At 39.4% G+C, this 13,933-nt stretch overlaps 1 protein-coding gene across 2 annotated transcripts in view; it reads left to right on the forward strand.

Annotated features, from left to right (window-relative positions):
• The first annotated feature begins 2,978 nt into the window (after nucleotides 1-2,978).
• The window catches only part of LOC139763148 (uncharacterized), a 71,355-nt gene continuing 60,400 nt past the window's right edge, over nucleotides 2,979-13,933 (forward strand). The window contains exons 1-3 of one of the 2 annotated variants that reach the window (XR_011716043.1): nucleotides 2,979-3,640; nucleotides 6,245-6,404; nucleotides 8,477-8,606. Coding sequence is in view for 1 of the 2 variants with exons in the window: in XM_071688853.1 (XP_071544954.1) it covers nucleotides 3,109-3,640; nucleotides 6,245-6,404; nucleotides 8,477-8,606 (822 nt within the window). In the remaining variant the exon portion in view is untranslated. The remainder of the gene's footprint in view (nucleotides 3,641-6,244; nucleotides 6,405-8,476; nucleotides 8,607-13,933) is intronic. The other variant, XM_071688853.1, reaches the window with a different exon arrangement.

A 13,933-nucleotide genomic window follows, 5' to 3' on the forward strand; every position in this document is an offset into this window, starting at 1 on the left:
ATGGAACCATGGAAGCGGAAGTGGATCATAGGGTGGGGGAGGGGGCGAAAATTTTGGGAGCCTTGAAAAATGTGTGGAAGTCGAGAACATTATCTCGGAAAGCAAAAATGGGTATGTTTGAAGGAATAGTGGTTCCAACAATGCTGTATGGTTGCGAGGCGTGGGCTATGGATAGAGTTGTGCGCAGGAGGATGGATGTGCTGGAAATGAGATGTTTGAGGACAATGTGTGGTGTGAGGTGGTTTGATCGAGTAAGTAACGTAAGGGTAAGAGAGATGTGTGGAAATAAAAAGAGCGTGGTTGAGAGAGCAGAAGAGGGTGTTTTGAAATGGTTTGGGCACATGGAGAGAATGAGTGAGGAAAGATTGACCAAGAGGATATACGTGTCGGAGGTGGAGGGAACGAGGAGAAGAGGGAGACCAAATTGGAGGTGGAAAGATGGAGTGAAAAAGATTTTGTGCGATCGGGGCCTGAACATGCAGGAGGGTGAAAGGAGGGCAAGGAATAGAGTGAATTGGAGCGATGTGGTATACAGGGGTTGACGTGCTGTCAGTGGATTGAATCAAGGCATGTGAAGCGTCTGGGGTAAACCATGGAAAGCTGTGTAGGTATGTATATTTGCGTGTGTGGACGTGTGTATGTACATGTGTATGGGGGGGGGGGTTGGGCCATTTCTTTCGTCTGTTTCCTTGCGCTACCTCGCAAATGCGGGAGACAGCGACAAAGTATAAAAAAAAAAAAAAAATATATATATATATATATATATATATATATATATATATATATATATATATATATATATATATATATATTCATCAAGCAGTGACTTATAAGTGTTATTGATATAATATTATGTAGCAGACATGCTACAAAATGATAATTTTAGAAGGTATTCTAAACTAAATGCGTTGTTACGCAATGTAAGCTTGGCTTCTGTATCGATGACGCATAGTGTAACGGCCATGACGTCATATATTTTTCGGGATACTTAAAGGAGGCAACATCTTTGCTTGAGGTTCCTTAAACCCATATATTCGATGACGGTATAGTAACAAATTATGTGAACATATGCTAATATATGATCTTAGTGTTCACGTAATGTTATCATATATACTTGAGAAAAAGATCGTGAATGTTATTACGCGTTTAACATCTACGAAACATTTACACTTGACTCTAGAAAGCTACATCTATTGTGCAGATTTCCGAAACCTAAGTAAAAAGATAAACTACAGGACGAATCTACATATGTTTTTGCTTAATATGACCGTTGTTTGTAAGTTTACAGAGAATCATGGCTCTATACCAGCAACGTACTTTTACTATTCATTCAGTCATCAAATATTCAAATTCTAGCCAAAATAATTCTAATATATGAAGTGTATTTTATAAAAAGGTGATATTTTGATAAGTATATTAACATAAATGAAACTATGAATTTCATTACAATCACATTAATATGACAATATTAGTATAAGCACTACCACCTAATCATAATGGAGTGTGGAAACGCACCTTGACTTGAATATCAACAGACCCCAAGGCCGTTGCGGGAACGGTACTCAAGCCCAGTATCAAAACAACGAATATGCCCAGCGATCAATCTAGGGAGCGAACACTTAAACTCAAATGGGCGCGCAGAATTCATATATCTCTGAAGGATATCTGATTTACTTTCCATTTCTCAATTACGCTCACACTTTGCAAATTCAATTCTTCAAAATTCGTAAATGCTTTCCCTTGTTTCCTCTTTTTCCCTTTCATAACCCTCTCTATATTTCAGTCATTGTATTATTTAGCCCTCAAAATACCAGCATCTTATATATTTTCTGCCCTTTACATGAGTCTTTATTCGCATTAAATAAATTGCTCCTAAAAAATTGAAATTTCAAAAAGATTGACATATGAGTTTCATCTTATCTTTTCTGAATTTAATCTTTACACGCTACCGCATTGATCATTGGTGCCCGCCACCGACATAGCCTATGAAATCAATTGTAATTAGAAAATGCAAGAAAAGATATACGTATAATCTTATTGGTTCTCCTTGGGAGAACTGCTACCCATCAGAACCCCAGAGTCAGCATGAAACTGAAAAGATTGTTGCTGTGCATCTAAGGTTAGTCTGATTTTTGAATAATGAATAAATGATGGAAACCTACTTTGTGAAGGAAACAAGAAAGATTTCAGCGAGTTAACATGTTTTCCATCAGAGAGAGAGAGAGAGAGAGAGAGAGAGAGAGAGAGAGAGAGAGAGAGAGAGAGAGAGAGAGAGAGAGAGAGAGAGAGAGAGAGAGAGAGAGAGAGAATGAGTAATGAATATATGAATATAGAAAAAGTGAGAAGGATATGGTGAGATATTTCTTAACAAGAAATGCAAAATGGCTGAAATTATAATGTAGCAGAGCAGGAGATATAGTAAGAAAAGGTATATCACAGAGGAGATGGACAGAGGCAGGTACAGGTTTGTGAATATTAGGACTGGGGATATTACAGATGGGATATTAGGCCTGGGTATATTACAGAGGAGATGTTAAGGCTGGAGGTATTACAGTAAAGGGTAATAGGGTTGGGAATATTAGAGCTGGAGATATATTAGATAAAGATGCTAAAGTAATAATTGGCGGATAGGATGAAGTGGAAACATTTTGTGTATGGAGGTGATCTTAATGAAGATACTGGTTTCGTTAGCCATATGTGTTTTGAATGCAAAATGAAATTTGAAGTATAGTTTATATGGGGTGGGAAGATTAACCCTATCTATATGTGTGAGGAAGTCCATGTTTTACTACGGAAAGACTAGGAATGTGTTTGAATGATTTGAAAGGTTGTGTGTATGCACCTCATTATGTTACTCGTTAGGAATAGATTATTTGATAAGCAGATAGACAGATAGATAATGGAAGGCTAAACTATGCGCCAACAGTTTTGTTCGTGTAGATCTGTTCCTTCACAAACGCTGTTGTTCGGTGTGATTGCTCGCTGACTTAACAACATCTGATTGGTTCAGAGTTTGAGTTTTGAGATTGAACCCGTAGTCAGCAAGAGTGCGTATGAAACTGAAATTCAGCATAGAATTTTGTGATATCATCCTGTTATTGATCCAAAATGTCGAAATTTAAGTCTTTTGAGCAGCTTATTGTCCGTAAAGAAGTGGGATTCGTGTGCGATGACACATCGATGGTATCTTTGTCCAGTCAAGGAACTTTTGATGGCGCTGTCTTTAAACTGATAACTAAATGTGAAACTTGTCTGGTGCTTCTCTCGGGCCATAACGAAGTGGATGAATTTACGATTGATGTCGTGGTCTTAGAGAATCTGCAGAAAGGTCGAGGTAGTGTTGATGATGGAGAGTGTTTAGCCCAAGCATGGCAGATGTGCGAAGCCAAAGGTTACCACGGCCTGTTGGCAATTGCCAAGGTTGATGGCTCAAGTATGCCAAATAATGGCTGCAAGAGCAAGTACCCACTGTCCCAGTTTGTTAACTATCTTATCCATGGCATGGAATCGTATTTCATGTTTCAGAAGCCCAGTCGTCTCTTTGGCTTGAATGTACTTGACATTTGGCAGACATATAAGCAGGCAATGGAGAACTGTTTCATTGTCATGGCTTGGAAATATAAGGAGGATCCCACCAGAGGTTAGTGAGATGGATTGCTTAGTAATGATGTTATGAATTACTCAAAAGTCATCCTATGTAAATATTAGTTTGCCCAAACGAAACTTCTGTGAACTAAAATGCAACAAATTGTGAACTGAGGAAAAAATGAAGTGTCCTTAAAATGAACGAATTTATTGATGGCTGTAGAATGCTATCAAGTACATATATTACTTATGAAATATGTAATATGCATTTGTGAACTTAATCAGAGGATAGAAACTTACAGTTAAGGAACATCATAAAAATAACCTGGCAGCAGTATGCTTTAGTGCCGCATCCATATTTACTGTGGAATCAGTTTTTCATGAATAGATATGATTTATGTTTTGTTTTAGTAAGAATTGTTAAATATTTTGATTTGGATATTCTTTTACAAACAGAATTGTTGGCAGTGCATTCGTCATTCTAGGCTACATGGCCTTCTTAGCTGAAGATGACAGTAAATGATATCATGTGGCAGAATTTTGTTTTCATGGGGGCCCTCAGACCACTGCTCAACTTTACACTGTAACTTTCCCTGCCAGAAGAGTGTCCTGTTTGGTTAGCCATCCCTTATTGGTATTCAGTGCTAAGGTGTCCTATGGACCAAACATTGGCCATTTGATGTGAGTGCACCATCATCACTTTCCCTTATATGAAAACATCCAAATCATGATAAACTTTTAATGAAAACACCCATTCATTATATATTATCTTACACCTAGGGAAAAATGTCATCATTGGTGAATGTTATCAAGAAAGAGAAAATCTGGGATTAGTTAACATAAAACTACATGAAACAGTATGAGAAGCCAACATATCATATAAAACTGCCAGATTTCCTATAATTGTGGAGATTTCTTTGATTTACCGTGTTTTAGTCTAATTTTACAAGCCATATTGCCTTTTGCAGGCTACTATCAAATGTTCAAAATGGTTAACATATTTACATCCATTTGCTAGGTGTCTTCAGTGCCTAGCATTTAGAAGAAAACGATGCACCATAAGAATTGCATATTATTTCACTAAAGATCAGGTAAATTTGTGCATTCAACCCACATTTCCTCCATCAGTCTTCATAGCCCTTACCACTATCAATGTATCTATTCCTGTTGGATGAAAATGATGGTCCCATTCTTGCTCCTGCGGTCATAATCTATTTTTGAAACAAAATTTTGTTAGATTCCACTGTTGATTATTAAGGATGTCACAAGAGTACACTGCAGCTAATACTGGAATCAAAGAATATCAGTGATTTTGATTAGTAATGATAGTGTAGCTATATTGTGGAGAGTACAGGGGACTGTGGAAGTGCAATTTGGACCAGTTTTTGTTTTCATTTGTTACGGTATGGTAATAAGGTGATTGTGGGAAGATGAAGATTAAAGGAAAATGTGATGTTAACCACCATGAAGAAGGCAAAACACTTCTAGAAATCAACAGAACCAATGATAACCTCATCCAGCTTCACTTAGGTGTCATAATGCAATATTTTGGTTTTGGTTTTTGTTTTGGTTTCATTGTATTTATGTACATCATATAACATAAAGATCATGTACTGGAATATGGTCCTATGCTGGTTTGTTTGGTTGCACGGTTTGATTGAAAACAGTCCCCAGTAAATGGAAATAAACATGAGGCCATATCAATAGCTTTTATTTTAAAACATTGATACTAAGGTAGATGTTAATTGGGTGGTGAAGTTTTAATGAGGCTTTCATGGGTTCTGTTGACGTACAGCTGCAAGTGTTTCATCTGTGTTAAAATTAATTAATCTCACATTTTCCTTGATCTTTTGTAGCATTCCCATTATTGATTTCTTTATCACATAATTAAGAAAATGCTCCAAATCATTGTTTACCAGTTATGCAGTGCAGTGTTACTGCAAGGTTAGATTCCAGTTTAGAGGCACATTAAAACTAACTTTGGAATACCACAGTGACTTTATTTTGTAGTGGTGGTTTACTGTATGGAGAATACAGGAAGACTGACAGAGCATGATTTGGATTCCTTTATGTTTTATGGTTACTAATATGTAAAATCATGGAAGATTTCAGGCTGATTACCTTAAAAGTAAGTGAAACACTTCTAGAAATCAACAGACCTATGAAACCTCATCTAATTGTCACATGCAGCAGAGATTTACCTTGGTTTCAGCATTCTCTCAAAATACGGTATATCAGGGATATTGTTGTTTACTTCTTCCTGTTACAATACTTTTGAGCATTTCATTCTACATTTCCCTTATGTTTTTACTTTATTTTTTCACTTCTTATTCTCTTCTCACATTTTCTTTCTTTAGTAGAAGCCATTTTCCTCTTCCTTTTGATCATCAAGCAAGATCAGAAATTCTTTAGTGTATGTTTTGAATAATAATTCTGGGTCTTTGATACTTAAAGATTTTCAGATCATGAAATCTTTAGATTTTGTATGTGACATCTAGGCATGTTAGCAGGAAGATGATGTATGTAGCATAATGTTTCAAGGTTTTTCTTTAATCTTCATCAGAAGATTTACACTGTGTAAAGTGGGGATGGCATGGTAGTTATGCATCTTTCTCAAAATTTATTGTCTTCCTTGTTAAACCTTTTTTATTTTTTTCAGAGGCACCAATACGAAGTCCTTTAATCCAGCTTAACACTACATCCACCTCCATATGGGGTGATAAAATGAAGCAACAGCCTGCTTCCCAAACACATGCTGCTGCACAGAATGTGAACAAGGCACGAAAGAGAATTTCTTTACAACCAAATACTCAGATGAGGTACATGCTACATAAAATGTTTGATGTACACATGGGGTACTTGTAAAAATGCTCAGTCAGAACTGCAGAGATCCACACACAATGAATTGTGGAAATTTTCTTTTTTCATACTTGACAACCTTTTCCCATGTTATCGAGGTATTGCTCTTATGTTGTGTAATGCACCAAAACCACAGCTCCTTATCCATGTCTAGGCCCCACAGATTTTTCCATAGTTTACCCTTAGTACTTCCCATACCTTGGTTCTGTCGATTGATGGCATGTTGACCCTAGTATACCATTGTTTCAATTCACCCTATCCCCTGCATGCCTTTCACCCTGCTGTATGTTCAGGCCCTGATGTTTAAAATCTTTTTCTCTCCATCCTTCCAACTTGAATTTGGTTTTGCATTCTCCTTTTTCCTTCCACTTCTGACATATGTGTCTTCTTTGTCAACCTTTCCTCTTTCATTATTTTGATATAGCCTGACCATTTCAGCACACCCTCTTCTGCTCTCTCAGCCACACTATTTTTATTACCACACATCTCTCTTATGCTGACATTATTACCTACTTGGTGAAACTACCTCACACCATCCGTCCTACCCACAACCTTATCTATAGCACATGCCTCGCATGCATATAATCATACAATACTTATATGTCATGATCCTCTTGACATTGATTTTGTGTACATATACACTCCTATGTTTCTTGAATAGGCATCAGAAGAGTTTTATGTCAAAAAATTTCATAGCCTGAAATGCTTAGTTTTGTTTTCCAGATTCATTTGAATTCCATACTTATTACCTGTTGGGGATGAGAGAGCTTGGGAAGTGAGTCAGTTGTTGTTCGCTGATGATACAGCGCTGGTGGCTGATTCATGTGAGAAACTGCAGAAGCTGGTGACTGAGTTTGGTAAAGTGTGTGAAAGAAGAAAGTTAAGAGTAAATATGAATAAGAGCAAGGTTATTAGGTACAGTAGGGTTGAAGGTCAAGTCAATTGGGAGGTAAGTTTGAATGGAGAAAAACTGGAGGAAGTAAAGTGTTTTAGATATCTGGAAGTGGATCTGGCAGCGGATGGAACCATGGAAGCGGAAGTGGATCATAGGGTGGGGGAGGGGGCGAAAATTCTGGGGGCCTTGAAGAATGTGTGGAAGTCGAGAACATTATCTCGGAAAGCAAAAATGGGTATGTTTGAAGGAATAGTGGTTCCAACAATGTTGTATGGTTGCGAGGCGTGGGCTATGGATAGAGTTGTGCGCAGGAGGATGGATGTGCTGGAAATGAGATGTTTGAGGACAATGTGTGGTGTGAGGTGGTTTGATCGAGTGAGTAACGTAAGGGTAAGAGAGATGTGTGGAAATAAAAAGAGCGTGGTTGAGAGAGCAGAAGAGGGTGTTTTGAAGTGGTTTGGGCACATGGAGAGGATGAGTGAGGAAAGATTGACCAAGAGGATATATGTGTCGGAGGTGGAGGGAACAAGGAGAAGAGGGAGACCAAATTGGAGGTGGAAAGATGGAGTGAAAAAGATTTTGTGTGATCGGGGCCTGAACATGCAGGAGGGTGAAAGGAGGGCAAGGAATAGAGTGAATTGGAGCGATGTGGTATACAGGGGCTGACGTGCTGTCAGTGGATTGAATCAAGGCATGTGAAGCGTCTGGGGTAAACCATGGAAAGCTGTGTAGGTATGTATATTTGCGTGTGTGGACGTATGTATATACATGTGTATGGGGGGGGGTTGGGCCATTTCTTTCGTCTGTTTCCTTGCGCTACCTCGCAAATGCGGGAGACAGCGACAAAGTATAAAAAAAAAAAAAAAAAACTTATTACCTTTTACATCAAAAGAATATGATGCTTTGTAAACTTGAGGCACCTGGTTGACATTCTTTTAGAGAACCTATAAATTTTAGGCATAAAGATTTGTTTTGATTTCCTTTTTCTGTAGACCATTTATGAGTTAGTATGAAAATAGTTTCTTTGTTTTTGAAATAGTCTAGATCAGTATGGGTATTCTGCAGCTTTTTGTGGTTATGTATGAATTCTTAGTGTATTGTTAAGCATAAATCTAATAGTCTTTTAATAATTTTCAGAGAGACAGGCATTGCTAACAAGAAAGGCAGACTCAGTATTCAGCCTCATGTGAGAAATGACATCAGCTCTGAGGAAGAGGATGATGAAATTATCATCAAGAAACAGCCTAACCCAGTTTTAATTGCTCAGGTATGATACTTTTTAACTTTCTAAAATTTTGGATAATAGCTATTTTTATTCTTGAGTTATGAATTGATGCTGATGGAATAAACACAGACCTTTTCCGCCAACCCTGGTCTCACTTCTTGAGTATGACCCTATTTGCGTTCATTACTGCCCCAAAGTAAGGCAGATGCTCTTTTCTTTTCCGTACTGCTAGACTAAGGCTGTTCACTATTGTTGTGTTTTCTCCTTTGTGATCCTCTGATCATAACTTTATTCCATCCTCTGTCATCTGCTATCTTTTCAAATGCCTTCCATCCAGATCTTTTAACATTTGCTCTAGCAAGAGTTGATTGGGATGAATCCTTTAATTTCTACCATAAATCTAACCAAGGAAGCTCTTATCCCTTCTGGAAATATGTACATGTGTATATATATTAAGAAATAATAAATCTCAGATAAATATAATACAGTGTATTTATGTCTACTCTGTAAGTAAAGTGCGTAATACAAGAGAATAAATGGGAACATTGGTGAAGGGGGCCAATGGGAGGTAAAAAAAGTAGTGGTGAAGTGAGAAGGAGGTGGAGTGAGTATTTTGAACATTGGTGAAGTGGGCTAATAGGGAGGTAAAAAAAGTGGTGATGAAGTGAGAAGGAGATGGAGTGAGTATTTTGAAGGTTTGTTGAATGTGTTTGATGGTAGAGTGGCAGATATAGGGTGTTTTGGTCGAGGTGGTGTGCGAAGTGAGAGGGTCAGGAAGAATGGTTTGGTAAGCAGAGAAGAGGTAGTGAAGGCTTTGCAGAAGATGAAAGCCGGCAAAGTGGCTGGTTTGGATGGTATTGCAGTGGAATTTATATAAAAAGGGGGTGATTGTGTTGTTCATTGGTTGATAAGGATATTCAGTGTATGTATGGTTCATGGTGAAGTGCCTGAGGGTTGTACAAAGGCAAAGGGGATAAAGGTAAATCTCCAAATTATATGGGAGAGTATTGCTTGAGAGGGTAAATGCATGTACAGAGCATCAGACTGGGGAAGAGCAGTGTGGTTTCAGAAGTCGTAGAGGATATGTGGATCAGATGTTTGCTTTAAAGAATTTATGTGAGAATACTTAGAAAACAGATTGATTTGCATGTAGCATTTATGGATTTGGAGAAGGCATATGATAGAGATGAGAGAGATACTTTGTGGAAGGTATTATAAGTATATGGTGTGGGAGGTAGATTACTTGAAGCAGTGAAAAGTTTTTACCAAGGATGCAAGGCTTGTGTATGACTAGCAAGAGAGGAAAGTGATTGGTTCCCAGTGAATGTTGGATTGTGGCAGAGGTGCATGATGTCTCCATGATTGTTTGATTTGTTTATGGATGGGTTGTTAGGGAGGTGAATGCAAAAGTTCTGAAGAGAGGGGCAAGTATGCATTCTGTTGTGGATGAGAGGGCTTGGGAAGCGAGTCATTTGTTGTTCGCTGATGATACAGCACTGGTGGCCGATTTGGATGGGAAACTGCCGAAGTGGGTGACTGAGTTTGGTAAAGTTTGTGAAAGAAGAAAGCTGAAAGTAAATGTGAAGAAGAGCAAGATTATTAGGTTCAGTAGGGTTGAGGGAGAAGTTAATTGGGAAGTAAGTTTGAATGGAGAAAAACTGAAGGAAGTGAAGTGTTTTAGATATCTGGGAGTGGATTTAGCAGTAGATAGCACCATGGAAGCGGAAGTGAGTTACATGGTGGGGGAGGGGGCGAAGGTTCTGGGAGTGTTGAAGACTGTGTGGAAAGCGAGAACATTATCTCAAAGAGCAAAAATGGGTGTTTGAAGGACTTGTGGTTCCAAAAATGTTATGTTTGTGAGGCATTGTCTATAGATAGGGTTGTAGGGGGGAGGGTGGATGTGTTGGAAATGAAATGTTTGAGGACAATATGTGGTGTGAATTAGTTTGATTAAGTAATGAAAGGGTAAGAGAGATGTTTGGTAATAAAAAGAGTGTGGTTGAGAGAGCAGAGGAGGATATGTTGAAATGGCTTGGTCACATAGAGAGAATGAGTGAGGAAAGATTGACGAAGAAGATATATGTGTCAGAGTGTGGTTGAGAAAGCAGAGGAGGATGTGTTGAAATGGTTTGGTCACATGGAGAGAATGAGTGAGGAAAGATTGACAAAGAAGATATATGTGTCAGAGGTAGAGGGAACGAGAAGTGGTAGACCAAATTGGAGATGGAAGGATGGAGTGAAAAAGGTTTTGAGTGATCGGTGCCTGAACATACAGAAGGGTGAAAGGCGTGCAAGAAATAGGTTGAATTTGAATGATATGCTTTACCGAGGTCAATGTTCTGGCAATGGATTGAACCAGGGCATGTGAAGCGTCTGGGGTAAACCATGTAAAGTTTCGTGGGGCCTGGATGTAGAAAGGGAGCTGTGGTTTCGGTGCATTACACATGACAGATAGAGACTGAGTGTGAATGAATGTGGCCCTTGTTGTCTTTTCCAAGCGCTACCTTGGGAGGGGGGGTGCTATTTCATGTGTGGTGGGGTGGCGACGGGAATGGATGAAGGCAGAAAGTGTGAATATGTACATGTGTATATATGTATATGTATGTATACATTGAAATGTATAGGTATGTATACATGCATGTGTGGGCATTTATGTATATGGATGTGTATGTGGGTGGGTAGGGCCATTCTTTTGTGTGTTTCCTTGTGCTTCCTCGCTGATGCGGAAGATGGCAATTAAGTATGATGAATATGAATAAATGAATATATTGTACATTCTTAAAAAACTTCCCTCTTCACATCTTACTTGATCAGGAATTTATTGCATGTGTTATAGGTTTTGACGAATTGGTATGTCCTTCCATTTCATTTATTGGCCGGCCAGAACATGATGCGTTTGTAATTTTTCTGTCTAGTTGACAAAGATGTCCTGGGGTGGAAAATCAGTTAAAGAAAGTGTAGCCTGCTATAGATGTGAGTGGACTTGTTTATCTAAAAGAATTTTTTAGTTTTGCTGTGTGTGCAAAATATTTATAGAAATAGTAAGTTAATTTGCGAACATCCTGGGAGCCTTGAAGAATGTATGGAAGTCGAGAACATTATCTCGGAAAGCAAAAATGGGTATATTTGAAGGAATAGTGGTTCCAACAATGTTGTATGGTTGCGAGGCGTGGGCTATGGATAGAGTTGTGCGCAGGAGGATGGATGTGCTGGAAATGAGATGTTTGAGGACAATGTGTGGTGTGAGGTGGTTTGATCGAGCAAGTAACGTAAGGGTAAGAGAGATGTGTGGAAATAAAAAGAGCGTGGTTGAGAGAGCAGAAGAGGGTGTTTTGAAATGGTTTGGGCACATGGAGAGAATGAGTGAGGAAAAATTGACCAAGAGGATATATGTGTCGGAGGTGGAGGGAACGAGGAGAAGAGGGAGACCAAATTGGAGGTGGAAAGATGGAGTGAAAAAGATTTTGTGTGATCGGGGCCTGAACATGCAGGAGGGTGAAAGGAGGGCAAGGGGTAGAATGAATTGGAGCGATGTGGTATACCGGGGTTGACGTGCTGTCAGTGGATTGAATCAAGGCATGTGAAGCGTCTCGGGGTAAACCATGGAAAGCTGTGTAGGTATGTATATTTGTGTGTGTGGACGTATGTATATACATGTGTATGGGGGTGGGTTGGGCCATTTCTTTTGTCTGTTTCCTTGCGCTACCTCGCAAACGCGGGAGACAGCGACAAAGCAAAAAAAAAAAAAAAAAAAGATGTTCTGGAAGGAGGTAAATAAAGTGCGTAAGACAAGGGAGCAAATGGGAACTTCAGTGAAGGGCGCAAATGGGGAGGTGATAAGAAGTAGTGGTGATGTGAGAAGGAGATGGAGTGAGTATTTTGAAGGTTTGTTGAATGTGTTTGATGATAGAGTGGCAGATATAGGGTGTTTTGGTCGAGGTGGTTTGCAAAGTGAGAGGGTTAGGGAAAATGATTTGGTAAACAGAGAAGAGGTAGTAAAAGCTTTGCGGAAGATGAAAGCCGGCAAGGCAGCAGGTTTGGATGGTATTGCAGTGGAATTTATTAAAAAAGGGGGTGACTGTATTGTTGACTGGTTGGTAAGGTTATTTAATGTATGTATTACTCATGGTGAGGTGCCTGAGGATTGGCGGAATGCGTGCATAGTGCCATTGTACAAAGGCAAAGGGGATAAGAGTGAGTGCTCAAATTACAGAGGTATAAGTTTGTTGAGTATTCCTGGTAAATTATATGGGAGGGTATTGATTGAGAGGTTGAAGGCATGTACAGAGCATCAGATTGGGGAAGAGCAGTGTGGTTTCAGAAGTGGTAGAGGATGTGTGGATCAGGTGTTTGCTTTGAAGAATGTATGTGAGAAATACTTAGAAAAGCAAATGGATTTGTTTGTAGCATTTATGGATCTGGAGAAGGCATATGATAGAGTTGATAGAGATGCTCTGTGGAAGGTATTAAGAATATATGGTGTGGGAGGCAAGTTGTTAGAAGCAGTGAAAAGTTTTTATCGAGGATGTAAGGCATGTGTACGTGTAGGAAGAGAGTAAAGTGATTGGTTCTCAGTGAATGTAGGTTTGCGGCAGGGGTGTGTGATGTCTCCATGGTTGTTTAATTTGTTTATGGATGGGTTTGTTAGGGAGGTGAATGCAAGAGTTTTGGAAAGAGGGGCAAGTATGAAGTCTGTTGGGGATGAGAGAGCTTGGGAAGTGAGTCAGTTGTTGTTCGCTGATGATACAGCGCTGGTGGCTGATTCATGTGAGAAACTGCAGAAACTGGTGACTGGGTTTCGTAAAGTGTGTGAAAGAAGAAAGTTAAGAGTAAATGTGAATAAGAGCAAGGTTATTTGGTACAGTAGGGTTGAGGGTCAAGTCAATTGGGAGGTAAGTTTGAATGGAGAAAAACTGGAGGAAGTAAAGTGTTTTAGATATCTGGGAGTGGATCTGGCAGCGGAGGGAACCATGGAAGCGGAAGTGGATCATAGGGTGGGGGAGGGGGCGAAAATCCTGGGAGCCTTGAAGAATGTGTGGAAGTCGAGAACATTATCTCGGAAAGCAAAAATGGGTATGTTTGAAGGAATAGTGGTTCCCACAATGTTGTATGGTTGCGAGGTGTGGGCTATGGATAGAGTTGTGCGCAGGAGGACGGATGTGCTGGAAATGAGATGTTTGAGGACAATGTGTGGTGTGAGGTGGTTTGATCGAGTAAGTAACATAAGGGTAAGAGAGATGTGTGGAAATAAAAAGAGCGTGGTTGAGAGAGCAGAAGAGGGTGTTTTGAAATGGTTCGGGCACATGGAGAGAATGAGTGAGGAAAGATTGACCGAGAGGATACATGTGTCGGAGGTGGAGGGAACGAGG

The sequence above is a fragment of the Panulirus ornatus genome, chromosome 46 (genome assembly GCF_036320965.1).
Source record: "Panulirus ornatus isolate Po-2019 chromosome 46, ASM3632096v1, whole genome shotgun sequence".
In the NCBI taxonomy this organism is placed as follows: Eukaryota; Metazoa; Arthropoda; class Malacostraca; order Decapoda; family Palinuridae; genus Panulirus; species Panulirus ornatus.